Genomic DNA, 18,678 nt, shown 5'->3' on the forward strand with positions numbered 1-18,678 from the left:
GGGTTCCTCCAGACTTCTTGTCACAAAACTGAATTGCTAAAAATCATATGGACACCCCCCCCCCAAAAGAAAAAAAAAGAGATAGATATAGATAGATCAGTGTCCCGCAAACTTTGTCAAAGGTTTCCAAACTTCAAAAATAAACCAGAAATGTCTCCAAACTCCAAACTCAGTTTCATAAGGGTGCTACAGGCACTTCACTTACTTGTGCACAGTTTTCGGTGAGGCATCAATCCAGCTTGGCTACTTTAGAGAGAGAGCGTGAATGAGAGAACAGCTTCAAGTAGTAATGCATCCAGTAGCAAATCTCTTCAATCTTAAACACAGAGGTTTAAACCAGCTCCATTTCTTCTCCCAACCCTGCTTCATATGACAATGGGTCACCCACCTCCATAAACTCCTGGTGTGTGGACAGCTCTGGGTCAGGCAATTCTCCAGCTTCAGACACATCTACCAAGTCCACAGCCTGCCCTAGTGGAAACAGGAAGTTGCATCAGAGGGAGGTCGAATGGAGCAGAGGGAAAGCTATGGGGAAGCTTTCTGGTAGCCCTATGTGAAGAGAAAGAGTAGCCCGAGACCCCCGTGTCGATGGGCGTAAGATAACACGGGGCTGGCAGGCCTGCATGTTGCCCATCGGCTGGGGCGGTCGGAGGGGCGGTGGTATGATTGGCTGTGTAGGGCTGGACAATTTCAAATTGATTGGCGGTAGTAGGAGCGCGCGGTGGGGGAGGGGGGTGAATTTATAAAAGGGGAGACTGTGGAGGACTTAACCGTCGTGGGTCCTCCTGAGCCGGTTTTTTCCCTCCCACCCACCCCATGTTTTTCCGGTAGTGGGAGTAGCTCGGGGGCGGATCTCCCGAGCTACTGGGTCATTGGGGCTCATCCGGTGATGAGCGGCGGGCCGGCGGGGTGCCGTGCCTGGTGGGTCAGGTGACCCGGACATGCCACCCCTCTGACCCTTGCTGGGGTGGCAGGGTCGAGGGCACTGAAGTCTATGGGTAGCTCGGGAGGAGCTCTGGGAGTTTATGTTAACTAATGTTATAATTGAAATTATATTATGTTAAGTGTTATGATTAATAAATTGAGCTGCGGCTAATTACCAACAATTGTAGTCAGAGTGTTTTTGGGGTAATGCTTGGAGAGTATGGGGGGGGGGGGAATCAAGGTGTTGGGGTTATAGGGCAACAGAGGACGTGTCCAGATCCCGCTGTTAATGCATTTAAAGGTAGATTGGAAAGGTGAGGGGAAGAGGAGACGAGGAAGAGATGCTGGACCACAGGGCCCCCTGAAGCCGTAGGGCCTAAGACATTTGCCCTGTTTGCTCCCCCTAACTGCAGCCCTGATAAAAAGCACAAGTGAAGTTACGATCATGGACTCCAGAAACTTCCTCGCCGTTGCTCTGCCACACTTGTATGAGTGAAGTGAAAGGAAAGAAACAATTATAGGGGGAGAACCCACAACTGACCCTTCAACTGGGGGCAATAATGGAGTTTAGCAAAATTTGTCTTATTGCTCTCTATGACTTTGCAGTTTTGATTCTGGTCTCTCTAAATTTTTGATCAATGCATGTTCTATCTAGGTCTCCATATAACATAGTGCGGGCTACCAAGACACATAGATTGAGAGTTCATGGGTTGCTTGCCACCGGAAGAAAAATCCCTGTCAACATACATTGCTGTACATCTTAGTAATTCTTTTCCCTTTTTTTTTTTTTTCCTGCTTTAGCATTTTTGTTGGCACTTTGTTGAAACAAAGATCCCGACTGTCAATACTGCTAAATCAGTGAAAGCAACAGAGAAGACAGCCCTATCAAAACAAGGATTATGTGACATTAATATTCTGTATTCTGCCGTCTCATGCTGAATATCACTTTCTAATCCAGTCTGAAAAACGCTCTGGAGAATTGTAAGTCTCAGGGCAATTTTCACTGCAAGAAGCCTCAAGCGCTGTGTGCCCTAACAATCCCAGGCACAAATATCACTGCATCTGTCATACTGGCAGAGCAAAGAGGGGGGAAAAGATTGCTGCATGCTCTTGAGATTAAAAATTCCAGGGTTTTATTGGGAAAGAAAAATGGAAAGAACCTTTGCTTGGTTTACTCCTGAAGAAACAAATCCCCGCAGTAGTATCATTGAACTGCCAAATATGAGGAAATAGATGATGCACCATTTTAGTAGCTATGGAAAAAAAACATCGAAAGAATTAGATTGATTGATTTATTCATTTTTTAATTCTTACAACAAGTGTATTAAACATAATACAAACAACTTTCATATATCACTTGTATTTACAATCAAATATTCTTGTAATATAAAATAAATACCCACCTTTTTATCAATATTCCTAATTCCATATGATATACATTTCCCACCCCATCCCCACCTGTCTGCTACCCATGTGCTAAGATATCTGTGTAAATGCTTTTTGGAAATGAATTTGGCCCCAAATTAATAAATTATTAGAGAACCATGTAGGACTCTCATATGACACTATATTATTTGGTACAGCAATGAGAACTCAGAGTCCGATTTCTACAAATAATAACAAGTTATTATTAATATTGACAGGGGTCGCCATGCAACAAATTACTCAAAACTGGAAAGATTATACTAAATTAAACTATACATTTTGGTGGAATTCAGTCTGTCACATATATAAGATAGAAAAGATGTTAGCGTTACAACAAGGGAATCTTCATAATTTTAAAAAAATATGGGAACCATTGACTAACTACTCTAATGATTGATTGATTGATTTTTACAATTTGTATACTGTCTAAGACTCTGGTGAGACCTCATTTAGAATATTGTGTACAATTCTGGAGGCCGCACCTTCAAAAAGATATAAAAAGGATGGAGTCGGCCCAGAGAAATGCTACTAAAATAGTATGTGGTCTTCGTCATAAGGCGTATGGGGACAGACTTAAAGGTCTCAATCTGTGTACTTTGGCCGAAAGGCAGGAGAGGGGAGATATGATAGGGACGTTTAAATACCTAAGTGACATAAATGCACATGAGTCAAGTCTTTTTCATTTGAAACGAAGCTCTGGAATGAGAGGGCATAGGATGAAGTGTGGCGCAGTGGTTAAAGCTCCGACCTCAGCACCCTGAGGTTGTGGGTTCAAACCCACGCTGCTCCTTGTGACCCTGGGCAAGTCACTCAATCCCCCCATTGCCCCAGGTACGTTAGATAGATTGTGAGCCCGCCGGGACAGAGAGGGAAAACTGCTTGAGTACCTGAATAAATGCATGTAAACCGTTCTGAGCTCCCCTGGGAGAACGGTATAGAAAATTGAATAAATAAATAAATAAGTTAAGAGGTGATAGGCTCAGGAGTAATCTAAGGAAATACTTTTTTACAGAAAGGGTGGTAGATGTGTGGAACAGTCTCCCAGAAGAGGTGGTGGAGACAGAGACTGTGCCTGAATTCAAGAAAGCCTGAGATGGTCACTTGGGATCTCTAACAGAAAAGAAGCGATAATGGTTACTTCGGTTGGGTAGACTGGATGGGCCATTTGGCCTTTATCGGCCATCATGTTTCTATGTTTATCTAGATCAGGGGTGTCCAACCTGTGGCCCTGTGAAGTATTTTGTGCAGCTCCAGTCGAGGGCGATGCAGTGTTTTCCTCTGCTACCCCCGGGTGTTTACCGTCTTGCCGGCTCCCTCCTCTGTCTTGCTGCAACATTTGCACGTTTGTGCAGCTCCCAGAAACATTTTTTATGGCCAATGCGGCCCAGGGAAGCCAAAAGGTTGGACACCCCTGATCTAGATGGTTTACATAACAAACATGCAGAACATAAAAAAGGAGCTGAGTCTTCATGAAAGAATTAGATGAATTTTGGAATAAATTACCTTTGAAATTGCATCAGATACATTGCTAAAAAAACGTAAAAGCTTGCTTTTATAGGAAATATTTCTTTGAAGTTGTACAATGGAGTTTCTTTAGATAGTATAAGATGATTTGTCATGTATTTTCATTTTTAATTTGAACTTATGGTAAGGCGAAACATTAAACACCCCCTCCCCCTGAGGGCCTGATTCTATAAACGGCACCTAACTTCTAGGCGCTGTCTGTAGAATCACAACTGGCAGTGCCTAAATGGTCTTAGGTGTTGAAATCTTAGGCATGCTGCTATTTAAGCTGGGGTTTTCTTGGCCTAATTGAGTGCATCTAAGTTAGGCGCCTACCAGCGCCTAAGTCAAACCATGCCCAAATTCCGCTAAGAATCTGCCCCCTAACCATGCCTACTTGCTGGTAGGCACCTCGGTGTAGATACCTACCTCAGAGTGGTAGGCGCCTACTGAGTGAGGTGCCTACCATCTAAGTAATTGTTTTTTAAATTGGTTTTTAATGATGCATTCAATTATCAGTGCCGATTAAGAAAATTAAGTTAGGCAAATGTCAAGAACTGTGCTTGCCATGCCCCTCATCACTCCAGCGAGCTGGCTTGAGTATTAAGGAGAGGAAGGAGTTTCTACATGTGTATTTGTGCATGACTAGAGGAGAAATTCAGTTGTATATAGTTGGCCATCTGTTTGAAATGGTGGAAGCTGTACCCTCATCGACTGAAGGACAGTAAAGGTTCTGGTTTCAGGAAAAGAACTGGTATGGCGTCCATTACTGTATAAAATCTGATGCAGAGCTTTCCCAGCCTCCTAGGGAAATCCTAGTCTTGGCTCTGGTCCCGACAAATAAATAATAGTATATACCCCTCTTGTTTAACTAGCCTAGGCAGCCTCTTAAACCACCTTAGAGTGTATGTGTGTGTATGGGGGGGTTACATTAAGATTTAATTTGGAACACCAAATCCATGTTAATAGTGTCTCCAACTAGAATGGTATGCTTTGGACTTTGTAGTGGCCTAATTCTACCCACCTCCACTGAATTGTCACTGCGCTGAATTGTGGTTGCGCTCAATTGTCTTGCGGTCAATTGTCTTGCGCTCAGTTGTTTGCGCGCAATTGTCCACGCACTTTTGTCTTGCTCGCATTTGACTTGCCACCATTCCAATGTTTTCATAAGCTAAGAGGGGCGTGAATTCTTTATCTATATGGAACTCCAAGAATAGGGTTACCAGACGTCAGGGAAAACCCAGACATATCTTTTTTTAAGAGTACTGTCCGAGTGCCTGGAGAGATTTCCAAATCTCGGTAGTTTGTCCGGGTTTTGGAAGTCCCCAAGCTTGGGGCCACATCTGGAGGCCCTCTGTGCATGGGCGGGTGTCAACTTGATGATGTCATACGTAGACTTCCATGCATGTGCAGAGGCCCTCCAGGCATGGCCCCGAGCTTGGGGAAGGAAACTGGAGGTTTGTGTGGGGGCGGGACTGGGGGGACAGAACGGGGTAGAACTGGAAGCAGATTATGGTGGGGCTGGGGCAGAACAGGTCAGGGCCAGGTGTCCTCTATTTTAAAGAGTTAATCTGGCAACCCTATCCAAGAAGGGTTACATATCACATTATGTAATGTGCATACATGCTCCTGTTCTCTTGTATTGAGAAGGTGCCAGTTATTGTGAAGATAAATGATGTTTTATTGTCTCTTATTTAAAAGAAGACCCAGTTTTAGTAGTTCTGTTCTTTGCTTTATTCTCTCATATCTTGGCAGCTACAACTATTTCAATGGTTTTTACTCATGAGGAAAGCATATACGAGAGAGGAAACAGTGTGAAAAGGTATCATTTCTCTAACATATTTCCGAAGATGACCTTCTGGATTTTTACTTTGTCTGCTTTAGCCGGTGTGATGCTGGTTCCTAAAAGAATGACCGAGGATGGATTTGAGGAGCACTTTGGATTGAATTACCTGGGGCATTTTCTATTGACCAATCTTTTCGTGGAGATGCTGAAGGAGTCAGGAAGGCAGGATTGCAGTGCTCGAGTTGTCACAGTATCCTCAGCCACCCATTATGTAGGAGAGCTTCGGCTTGATGAGTTGCAAAACAGGTACAAATACCTCTTGTGTGTGTGTGTGCGCGGTTATTTTGACAGCTGTAGCAAGGGGAAATTAAAAACAGTTATACATAATCTGCTATTAACTACCTGCTGTGATTATCTTCAACAAGGACACTCAAACAATTATTACTGCTTTTGCTATACCTCTAGAAATTGGGTGTCTTTATGCAGATCCTGCTGTCACAAAGATCTAACTGCAACAGTTTAAATATTGTGTCTCTCTTCTATCATCGTTTCCCCCCTCCTCCCCCCCCTCTGATTGCAGAACTCTATTGTGGGAGTACTCAGCGAATGCTTTATAATTTGGAAAAGCTGCGCATCTGACACAATTGCACTGTGCATACATTGTTTCTATCCTTTAAAAAAGATAACAGGTGACAAATAAAAAGATAAAGACCATTAATAGCCGTGTTATGTTCTTACCGTTATGATTGTTATTATCCTTATCACATAATCATAATAGCTGTGCCATTATATGCTTGGGGAAAAATTATGACTTACCTGCTAGTTTTCTTGCCTTGAGTCTCATCAGCATTTATGGCCTGTGTCTGTCAACCAGCACTTGGAGTCATAGAGCCAATCACGGTGAGGCTTGCGTTACATGGGCATCCTGCATACTCAGCTCCTCAATATTCTGATAACAAAGCAATGGAAACAGAATCCTTCTACTGCGCTAAAAGTTGTTGTTTTTTTTAACCAGAAACAGCAAACCAATCTTTTTTTTTTAAAAAAAATCTTTATTCGTTTTCATATCTTACAACAAGTGTATAATATTCAATCAAAAAAATTTACAAATCACTTGACATTCTTACTTATAATCATCAAAGCATAAAAAGAATCCCTCCCCACCCATCCCATCCATTATTAATAAACCAATTAAAACAAATATCATATATCCCAATCCCACCCTACTTATATCCTTATATAATAAAAAGGTGTTTAAGGTGTCTGATCATTAGAATATGTAATCAATGGCCCCCAAATCTTTTTAAAATTATGATAATTCCCTTGCTGTATAGCAAGCACTCTCTCCATTTTATAAATATGACAGACTGAATTCCACCTAAAGGTATAATTAAGCTTAGTATAATCCTTCCAATTTCCAGTAATATGGTTGAATGGCAACCCCCGTCAGTATTAGTAAAAGTTTATTATTATTTGCTGAAATTGGACTCTTAAATCTCATAGATGTACCAAATAAAATAGTATCGTAGGAAAGGGCAAACCAATCTAAATTTGAATAAAGAGCAAAAGTAGAATAAAATAGGGAGAGAGACTGATTGGTTTGGTGAAATTCAAGGAAAGGACATTAGCTGGTAAGATATAATTTTTCCTTTCTTATTGTCTTTTCCAGAGCAGTCCAGCACCTGTGGAACATAGCAAAGCAGTATTCACAAAGGGTGGGATTTAGCAATAGCTGCTCTTAAGAATTTGGGCTCCAAAAGAACAATCAGCCCTTGCCACAACATCTAACCTGTAGTGTTTTGCAAGTGTATGAAGCCACTCTATTGGGTGAATGTTTGTGGAATGTGTGAGGTATGCGTGAGGGGGGGAGAGAGGAATGCAGACCAATGAAAGAGAATAAATGCGCAGGTGTGTAAAACCTGTATTTTGAAGGCTAGTTTGCTGGAAAATTTGCAATATATCAAACATTGCAAATAAATAAATAAATAACTGAGTCGCAACTAATGGGGACTTTTGTCTTTTGGAAATTGTATCCTATTGGAGATTGTTGCTTGACAACTTTTTAGTATTCTGTTGCTTTTTAATTGATATTATTATATTTTGCGGGGTTTTTGTTTTTTTTCGACCTTGTGTGGAATAAATAAAACATAGGAGAATAAAAAGAACCAATAGCATTTTTTTTTATCTGCACGAAGAGTAGGCAACATTTAGGGCTCCTTTTACAAAGGTGCGTTAGGGCCTTAACGCGTGGAATAGCGCACGCTAGCCGCTACCGCTTCCTCTTGAGCAGGCGGTAGTTTTTCGGATAGCGCGCACTAATCCGGTGCATGCACTAAAAACGCTAGGGCACCATCTATAGATTTGTACTGGGATGTCGTTGTACTGTGACATTTGAATGATTATGATAGCTAAGAGTAATTACACAAATCTTGAGGGGGGAAGGGGATCCATATGGCTGAAAGTTTGCCTGTACTGGCCTTGCTTAGATCTGAGAACAGTAACTGAATATAACTCACCTTGAGCAACAGTTGAAAAGGGTAAGCGTTAAATCCAAATCCATTCTAAACATCCAGTCTGCTCTGTAATCACAATTTCATGATTACATTAAATTAAATTAAATTAAATTTATTTCTTATATACCGCTATATCGTGAGGTTCAAAGCGGTTTACAATAAAGATACATTAAAGATACAACAAAATAAATAAAGATAGGTACTTGGAAGTTCTCTAACTGTCCCGAAGGCTCACAATCTAACTAAAGTACCGGAGAAAAACAGAATTAAAAATGGTAAAGAAAGAAAAGATAAAAGACAGAGATAGAGAACAAGATATGAGCATCCCAACAATTGTCTTTTTTCTTTGTGATTTCTGGGCTATAGACCTTAGATGTCTACCCGGTACTGTCCTTAGTTTCCAAATACTGGACTTGAAGTTGAAGCTCACTCCAGCCTATCCAAACCATCTCCTTTGCGGGATTCAGCCCATTCATTTTCTAATTAGCGATCCTCTGTGTTCACCCCAGGCTTTTTTGGATTCCATCACAGTTGTCCTCTTCACCACCTCCCTCAGGAGGGCGTTCCAGGCATCCACTACCCTCTCTGTGAAAAAGAATTTCCTAACATTGCTCTTAAATCTACCACCCCTCAACCTCAATGTATGTCCTCTAATTTTACCAATTTCCCTTCTCTGAGAAAGATCTCCCTTGCCTGGGAAATGTTACGAAACAGATTACAATAAAAGATAAAAATGAAAATAAACCAGGAAAAAAAAGGTCTACATGATAAAATTCAGTACAAATCACTGGCCCAATATTTAAACGCCTTGCTCGCTGTTTTAGTGCTGCTATCAAAGATTGTGAACAGTGTTGCCAGAGGTTGTGGCAAGAACAGTTCACGTAGCTGGTTTTAAGAAAGGCTTGGACAATTTCCTGAAGGAAAAATCCATAGTCGTTATTGAGACAGGCATGGGGGGAAGCCACTGCTTGCCCTTGATCAGTAACAATTGTAGTCAGAGTGTTTTTGGGGTAATGCTTGGAGAGTATGGGGGGGGGGAATCAAGGTGTTGGGGTTATAGGGCAACAGAGGACGTGTCCAGATCCCGCTGTTAATGCATTTAAAGGTAGATTGGAAAGGTGAGGGGAAGAGGAGATGAGGAAGAGATGCTGGACCACAGGGCCCCCTGAATGTTGCTACTCTTTGGGATTCTAGAATCTTGTTACTCTCTGGGATTCTGGAATCTTGCTATTCTTTGAGATTCTATATAGAATGGTGCTACTATTTGGGTTTTTGCCAGGTACTAGTGACCTGGATTGGTCACCGTGAAGATGGGCTACCGGGCTAGATGTACCATTGGCTGTTTTTATATAATAGGTACTGCAGCTATTGGGTTAGCGGTGATATTGAGAGACCACAAATACTGTAGCTAGCCAAATAAATTTAGGACAGCTATAGAATACTAGCTTAAATCAGCATCTACACATCTGTATTTAGGCATACCCACTTATACCACATCAATAACAGGCATAAATGCACTTACCTAAATGCATCATTTTAATATGTAACTTACAGTATTCTGTAAATTACATGTAATGTTTGAACACGCCCATGCCTTGCCCATGTACTCTCCCCCTGTTCATAGCCTTTTACATATACACACTAGCGAGCTGAGCACAAAAATGATAGAAAATTGCTTAATGACCAGCTAGTATTTATGAGCATAACTGAAACAGTCACGGTATAGGTGTTAGTGATCTATAACTTATGTGCAAATTCAAGGCTAGATTTTTTAAATGGTGCCCAAATTTGGACACTGAAAAAAAAAAAGTTCTCTGAGTTGGGTGCCGTTTAGAGAATAGGGCTTAGTACCGGCATCCATGCCCAGTTTTGGGCACGAGTATTGAGGAAGGAGGGGGAGGAGAAAGGCCTGTACAGGTGAAGAAGGTAAGACCTCCATGAAACTGGAGGTGAAGACAGAGCCCCTGAAATCAACAGAATAATAGGAAAATGGCAATACATTTTTACAGGCCTAGAAAATACTTTGAAGCAGTACAGTTCTGTTCTCACAAACTCTTATCTCTGCTAAAATTAGCAAGCCAAGTGGAACCTATTCTTCATGCAGAAGTCGGCAAACATCTGCTGAAATATCATAATAAGAGAAGTCTATTTCATGAGAATAAAATTACCAGCACAGAAGGGAATTACTACATATCTTAATCAGAGGACATAAAATTAATTATTGTACAAATAAGGAATGGGCGGACCTTGCTCAGAAAAATTGAGGAGCCTTGATATTAAAAAGACTATGGGCTCCTTTTACAAAGGCGCATTAGTGGTATAATGCACGTAATAGCGCGTGCTAAACAGCCGGCCACGCTACTGCCTCCTCTTGAGCAGGCGGTAGTTTTTCGGCCAGCGCGGGGGTTAGCGTGTGATTAAAAGTTGCATGCGCTAAAGCCACTAATGCGGCTTTGTAAAAGGAGCCCTATGTTGGGAATTAGACCAGAACCTTTTGGTAACAGGATATTGCACACAATATGACTTAGGAAAGTAAAAATATTGTCCAATTAATGAAATGATAAGAAAAATGACCATTATGACAAACTGCGTATGTCTAATAATAATCAAATATGTGGTCTCAGACTGTCAAAAAAAAGGACAGACTTTTAGGCCTTAGGCAGGACAGACATCCAGGTATACTCAAGCGCTTGAAGTATATTATCTGTCAACTCTATATAAGAACATAAGAAGTTGCCTCCGCTGAGTCAGACCAGAGGTCCATCCTGCCCAGCGGTCCGCTCCCGCGGCGGCCCCTCAGGCCTAATTGCCTGAACAGTGTCCCTGACTAATTTTGTAACTGCCTCTAATCCTATCCCTATTTCCTACCTCTACTCCTATCTGTACCCCTCAATCCCTTTGTCCTCCAGGTACCTGTCCAGACCTTCTTTGAAGCCCTGTAGCGTGCTTCTGCTTATCACATCCTCCGGTAGCGTGTTCCATGTATCCACCAACCTCTGGGTGAAAAAGAACTTCCTGGCGTTTGTTCTAAACCTTTCCCCTTTCAATTTCTCTGAGTGTCCCCTTGTACTTGTGGTTCCCCATAATTTGAAAAATCTGTCCCTATCTACTCTTTCTATGCCCTTCAGGATCTTGAAGGTTTCTATCATGTTTCCTCTAAGCCTCCGCTTTTCCAGGGAGAAAAGCCTTAGCTTCTTCAGTCTGTCAGTATATGAGAGGTCTTCCATACCCTTTATTAGCTTAGTTGCTCTTCTCTGGACTCTCTCAAGTACCACCATGTCCTTCTTGAGGTACGGCGACCAGTACTGAACACAGTACTCCAGGTGCGGGCGCACCATTGCACGATACAGTGGCAGGATGACTTCCTTCGTCCTGGTCATGATACCCTTCTTAATGATACCCAACATTCTGTTTGCCTTCCTTGAGGCTGTGGCGCACTGCGCCGACGCCTTCAATGATGTGTCTACCATCACTCCCAGGTCTCTTTCAAGGTTACTCACCCCTAGCGGTGTTCCCCCCATTTTGTAAGTGAACATCGGGTTCTTTTTCCCTACATACATGCTCTACAGAAGAGATGGACTGCACCTTAGCACAGCTGGGACGAGGATGCTGGCGCGCAACGTCCAGAACGTCATAGACTTGGCTTTAAACTGAGGAAAAGGGGAAAGCCAATAGTCGATCTGACCTTGACACATCGGACATCAGTACCGGACAAGGATACTGAACTGGGACATTGTAAAAGAAGACTCGGGACTGAGTGTGTATGTTTTAAAAAAGGACCTAAGGACGCATTGCAGGGACCGAGGGCACAAATGGAACTGGAAAGCGGCACCAATAAAAAACAACAGGAGCCAGAGGGGCAAAGACATTGTAAAAAAGAGCCCGGGACTGAATGGGAATTACGGGAGCAAGAGGTGCAGGGGAAACAGGCCGAGGACGTCACAGACACACAGCAGGAGGAGGATTACCGAGATGAAGCTCGGGGGCTGGTGAACCACGAGGAGGACTGCAGGAGACCCAAAACACGAGGAAAACAAAAAGAGAGGGCAAAAAACTGGGTCTTAAACTGCCTATACACAAATGCTAGGAGCCTAAGGGCCAAAATGGGTGAACTAGAAATCATTGCCAGCAAAAAGGACCTGGACATAATTGGAGTCACAGAAACGTGGTGGACTGAGGACAATCAATGGGATGTGGCCATACCAGGGTACAAACTATACAGGAGAGACAGGACACATAAAAAGGGTGGAGGAATAGCGCTGTACATAAAAGACTCCATACCCTCAGCCAGGATGGAAACAACAGTACGGGCGGATGGCTTGGAATCATTATGGGTTAAGCTACAGGGAGAAACTGGGGCAGACATTAAATTGGGGCTGTACTACCGCCCACCTGGACAACCGGAAGAAATCGACCAGGACATGGAGGCTGAACTGAGGCAGGTATGCAGAAGCGGAAATGTGGTGGTGATGGGGGACTTCAACTATCCTGGGATAGACTGGAGTATTGGACACTCAAACTGCGCAAGGGAGACCAAATTCCTAGAGGTCACGAGGGACTGTTTCATGGAGCAACTGGTCACGGAACCAACACGGGGCGATGCCACTCTTGACCTAATCTTCAACGGACTAGGGGGGCCAGCAAAGGAGGTGGCGATATTAGCCCCGCTAGGTAACAGCGATCACAACACGATCCAGTGCAGGCTAGAAATTGGAACATCAAAGGGGAAAAGAACCACAACGACAGCACTCAACTTCAAAAAAGGAAATTATGATGCCATGAGGAAAATGGTGGGAAAGAAACTCAAAGGCAACATAGGGAAGATGGTATCCATAGAAAAAGCTTGAACCTTACTCAAGGAATCTGTGCACGAAGCGCAAAACCTGTGCATCCCCAAGTTCAGGAAAGGGTGCAAAAAAAATAGAACAAAAAACCCAGTGTGGATAACAAATGCAGTGAAGAAGGCGATAAGCGACAAGAAAGCATCATTCAAAAAATGGAAAAATGACCAAACAGAGGAGAACCAAAAAGTGCACAAAGAACTCCAGAAGGAATGTCACCGAATGGTTAGAAAAGCAAAAAGAGAATACGAAGAGAGGAAGCAACAAACTTCAAATCTTTCTTCAGATACGTCAAGGGGAAGCAACCGGCAAGAGAAGAAGTGGGACCATTGGATGATGGAGATAGAAAGGGAGTAGTAAAAGAAGAGAAAGAGATAGCTGACAAGTTAAATGAGTTCTTCACGTCAGTCTTCACGAGGGAGAACACAACCAACATTCCGGAACCTGAGGAAATCGTAATGGGAGACCAAAATGATAAACTGGTCAATTTAGAGGTAAGCCAAGAGGATGTACTCAAGCAGATAGACAGACTAAAGAGCGACAAATCGCCAGGTCCGGACGGCATTCACCCAAGGGTACTCAAGGAACTAAAAAACGAAATAGCGGAGCCACTTCGACAAATATGCAACCTATCCTTAAAAACCGGAGAGATCCCAGAGGACTGGAAAATAGCAAATATCACGCCCATCTTCAAGAAGGGCTCAAGGGGCGACCCAGGAAACTACAGGCCGGTGAGCCTGACCTCGGTCCCGGGAAAGATGATGGAGGCACTGATTAAGGACAGCATCTGTGAACACATCGAAAACAATGGGCAGCTAAAACCGAGTCAGCATGGCTTCTGCAAGGGTAGGTCATGCCTCACAAACTTATTGTACTTCTTTGAGGGGGTGAACAGCCAGGTGGATAAAGGGGAATCCATAGATATCATTTACCTCGACTTCCAAAAAGCCTTCGACAAGGTACCACACGAGAGACTGCTCAAGAAGATATGGAACCATGGGGTGCAAGGGGAGATCCACCGATAGATCAAAAACTGGCTGGCAAACAGGAAACAGAGGGTTGGCGTAAAGGGCCATTACTCGGACTGGAAAGGGGTCACGAGCGGAGTTCCACAGGGGTCAGTGCTGGGACCACTCCTGTTCAATATCTACATAAATGACCTAGAAGCGGGAACCAAGTGTGAGGTCATTAAATTTGCAGATGACACCAAACTATACAGCAGGGCTCAAACGAGGGAAGACTGCGAAGATCTCCAAAAGGATCTAACGAAGCTGGAAAAGTGGGCCGAAAAATGGCAAATGAGCTTCAACATAGGGAAATGCAAGGTCATGCACGTGGGGAAAAAGAACCCGATGTTCACTTACAAAATGGGGGGAACACCACTAGGGGTCAGTAACCTGGAGAGAGACCTGGGAGTGATGGTAGACGCAACAATGAAAGCATCGGCGCAGTGCACCACGGCCTCAAGGAAAGCAAACAGAATGTTGGGTATCATTAAGAAGGGTATCACGACCAGGACGAGGGAAGTCATCATGCTGCTGTATCGTGCAATGGTGCGGCCGCACTTGGAGTACTGTGTCCAGTACTGGTCGCCGTACCTCAAGAAGGACATGGCGGTACTTGAGGGAGTACAGAGAAGAGCAACTAAACTGATAAAGGGAATGGAAAATCTCTCATATACCGACAGATTAAAGCAGCTAGGACTTTTCTCCCTGGAAAAGCGGAGACTTAGAGGAGACATGATAGAAACCTTCAAGATCCTGAAGGGCATAGAAAAAGTAGACAGGGACAGATTTTTCAAATTATGGGGCAACACAAGTACAAGGGGGCACTCGGCGAAATTGAAAGGGGACAGGTTTAGAACAAACGCTAGGAAGTTCTTTTTCACTCAGAGGGTGGTGGATACATGGAACGCACTTCCGGAGGCTGTGGTAGACAGGAACACATTAAATGGTTTCAAAGAATGTTTGAATAGATTCCTAGAAGAAAAAGGGATTGAAGGGTATAGATAGATATAGACCACTACTCAGGCAATGGGCTTGAAGGGCCGCCGCGGGAGCGGACCGCTGAGCAGGATGGACCTATGGTCTGCCTCAGCGGAGGCAACTTCTTATGTTCTTATGTTCTTGCATTTCCCTATGTTGAAGCTCATTTGCCACTTTTTGGCCCATTCTTCCAGCGCTGTCAGATCTTTTTGGAGATTTATGCAGTCCTCCTTGTTTTCAACCCTGCTGTATAGTTTGGTGTCATCCGCAAATTTAATAACCTCACATTTGGTTCCTGCCTCCAGGTCGTTAATAAATATATTGAACAGGAGTGGTCCCAGCACCGACCCCTGCGGAACTCCGCTCGTGACCCATTGCCAGTCTGAGTAATGGCCCTTTATTCCAACCCTCTGTTTCCTGTCCGCCAGCCAGTTTTTGATCCATCGGTGGACCTCCCCTTGCACCCCGTGGTTCCATAGCTTCCTTAGCAGTCTTTCATGTAGTACCTTGTCAAAGGCTTTTTGGAAGTCAAGGTAAATGATGTCTATTAATTCCCCTTTATCCACCTGGCTGTTTACCCCCTCAAAGAAGTATAATAAGTTAGTGAGGCATGACTTGCCCTTGCAGAAGCCATGCTGGCTCGGCTTTAGCTGCCCAGTGTTTTCGATGTGTTCCCAGACACTGTCTTTAATTAGCGCTTCCATCATCTTTCCCGGGACCGAGGTCAAGCTCACCGGCCTGTAGTTTCCTGGGTCTCCCCTTGAGCCTTTCTTGAAGATGGGCATGACATTTGCTATTTTCCAGTCTTCCGGAATCTCTCCAGTTTTTAAGGATAGGTTGCATATTTGTCCTTAAAAACTGGAGAGATTCCGGAAGACTGGAAAATAGCAAATGTCACGCCCATCTTCAAGATGCTGAAGAGATTTGTTCTTGTAGCCTGTTACTGATTATTAATAAAATATATTACTTATTCCAGCATATTGGGTTGTCGTGAGGTCAGTTATTGAAGGCTTATTAACAGGGAGGCTTTCAGAATTTATACCAACTGAAACCTGGTTTAAATCCCTGTACCTAAATTAGGTATGGATCCCCCGCATTCTATAACACTATGGCCTTGGTTCTATAAATGGCGCCTAGATTGGTGGCATGATAATTGAAAACACCATTAAAAACCAATTTTTAAAAATTTTAAAATAATTTAAGTTCCACGTGGAAATTGGCAAGGCGCATACTATTGCCTACCTACTCCTACCCAAGATGTAGGCATGGTTAGGGGCAGTCTGGGCATGGAATGATTTAGATGTTGATAGGTCTCTGTATTAGGGCTGGTAAATTAGGCCAGGAAAACCCTGGCCTAATATTATGATGCCTACTGGTGCCTAAGCTGAGTTAGGTTCCAGTAGGCACAATTCTTTAAATGACACCTACCTTGGAATGAAATGCGGTAGGTGCCATATTCACTGACACTGTGATAAGGCCCATCTGTCCATTCCCCTCCCCTCCCAAAAGTCACCTTGTTGACAAGAACTCCACTTTTAATCTCTCCTGGCCTGGCCATTTACTATCGGGGTGAGACCACAATAGAATAAAATAACTCTTCTTAGTCAGTGGTCAAGGAAAGGGGACTTCTCCCCTTTTGGATTTCTATACAAGTCTCTAGGAGTCCAGTCTCTGATTCCCACAGGGATTATCCTCTGTTTTTAGTCACATTGCAATTACTATGCAAATTAGTACTATGCAAATTCAGACTCTTGAATCTGCTCAGCAATTCTTCCTATTGTTGAATACACAAAGTTCAGAAGGTATATCAGGTAGCCTATCCCTGTCACCATCCACCTAGTCCTCACTAAAGACAAGTATCTCCCAATACAGGGGTTCAACAAAAAGGCTACCCTTATGCCCACGTCATCCTGTTTACATGCACTTTATAGAATAGTGATTTATAAAGATGTGTGTGTAAATTGCAATTATTGTCAATTAGCAACATTAATTGATAGTGCCCAATTATCTCTGCTAATTAACTTAATACGCAATTAAATTGCATGCACAATTTGAGCCTGTACCCAAATTTTGACACACAATTTTGAGCACTGTCCAGTATATAGAATTTGGAGGCCAGCACATCAAGTTATGGAAAGTCCCGGGCCATAGTGCTACTAAAAATCAACAGATAATGCTAATAAATTATACAGATAATGGTTATTATTATCTGGAAAATTGCCTTTTAGTATTGGAGCCTACGGAAAATCAAATTAAATTATAAAATGAACAGCAATTATGAAATCTAAATCAAACAAATGAATGCAATGTCTAAAATCCCATAACTTAAAAATACAATCCTGGAATCCTTATACATTCCAAAAAAAGATAACAATATATGGCTGGAACAAGAACATTGTGTATAACTGGGTTTTCATTTTCTCATGAAAAGAGAGATGATAAACATCGTCATATTTTCACTGGCAGTTGGTTCCAAGAAAATGGAACCTTACCCTCACGGATTCTCTCATGTGTAGTAGAAAGTCTTCATTCCCTGACAGATGACATTTTTAATCTCATCTAACTAGATAACCTCAGCGTTCTCTGTAGATTGTACTAGGTCAATACTGTATTTAAACTCTGCAGTTTTTCACCTTTCTTCGCTATTGTTATTCAGATAACAAGTGGTGCTGAATTATCTGTGCAGAGCAAGGAATGCCACCATTTTCCAGAGATCTGTAATATTCAGTCCACTACCAAGCACCACCCATGCGCCATCCCATCACTGTTCGGGATGGTCGGCAATGATTTTTTGTGACACTGTCTGAATTGTGCTGCTGAAAATCGTAGAAGCGTAGATGCTGACTTAAAGGGAGAGTGTGGCGCAGTGGTTAAAGCTACGGCCTCAGCACCCCGAGGTTGTGGGTTCAAATCCACGCTGCTCCTTGTGACCCTGGGCAAGTCATTTACCCCCTCCCCCCACCCCATTGCCCCAGATACATTAAATAGATTCCGAGCTCCCCTGGGAGAACAATGTAGAAAATTAAATAAATAAAAGCTTGTAGTCCGACAAAAGCAAAATGTCTCAGCACAATATGATTTTTAAACATCATAAAACTGTTAGTGCCCCCCTATGCACTGGGTTCGCATACAAGCACAAATTTATTTTAAAATGGCCTGTATTTTAAAGTTTTGTTTGAGTGATTCGGATCAAATTATATGATTCAACGATTCTCTTTTCTTGAAAAAAAAAAAAAAAAAGTTAAAAATTTAAGGTCTTCTGTTTCATCTGCCCTTCACTTTCCTTCACCAAAAGGTACCGTATTTGCCGGCGTATAAGACAACTGGGCGTATAAGACGACCCCCCAACTTTTACAGTTAAAATATAGAGTTTGTTATATACTCGCCATATAAGACTACCCCTTCTTCCGCACACCTTCTGCACAACAAATAAAACTTAAAAAAACATCAGAATTTATTTCAACAATTTTAATTAATTCACTAAAGCTGAATAAAACAATAAACCCATGGGAGCTGCCATGCTATTTGTTTTCTAAACTGTTAACCAAACTGAAACTGTCAATGATAGAAGGAAGATAACACATAGAGGGAGAGAGCAAGTGCCGGGCAAGTCCCTAGCAAGTTTGCTGGCATGACAGTTTCCCTTTAAAAGCCTTCAAAAGCCTCCTGTTCGCCCCCGCAACTTCCTTAAGGGCTAGACT

The 18,678-nt window shown here is 42.8% G+C and overlaps 1 protein-coding gene across 3 annotated transcripts in view; it reads left to right on the plus strand.

Annotated features, from left to right (window-relative positions):
- The window catches only part of ZBED1 (zinc finger BED-type containing 1), a 404,682-nt gene that overhangs the window by 317,671 nt on the left and 68,333 nt on the right, over positions 1-18,678 (plus strand). For all 3 annotated transcript variants that reach the window (XM_033947481.1, XM_033947482.1, XM_033947483.1), the window contains exon 5: positions 5,737-5,944. In XM_033947481.1, the coding sequence (XP_033803372.1) occupies positions 5,737-5,944 (208 nt within the window). The remainder of the gene's footprint in view (positions 1-5,736; positions 5,945-18,678) is intronic.

The sequence above is a fragment of the Geotrypetes seraphini genome, chromosome 6 (genome assembly GCF_902459505.1).
Source record: "Geotrypetes seraphini chromosome 6, aGeoSer1.1, whole genome shotgun sequence".
In the NCBI taxonomy this organism is placed as follows: Eukaryota; Metazoa; Chordata; class Amphibia; order Gymnophiona; family Dermophiidae; genus Geotrypetes; species Geotrypetes seraphini.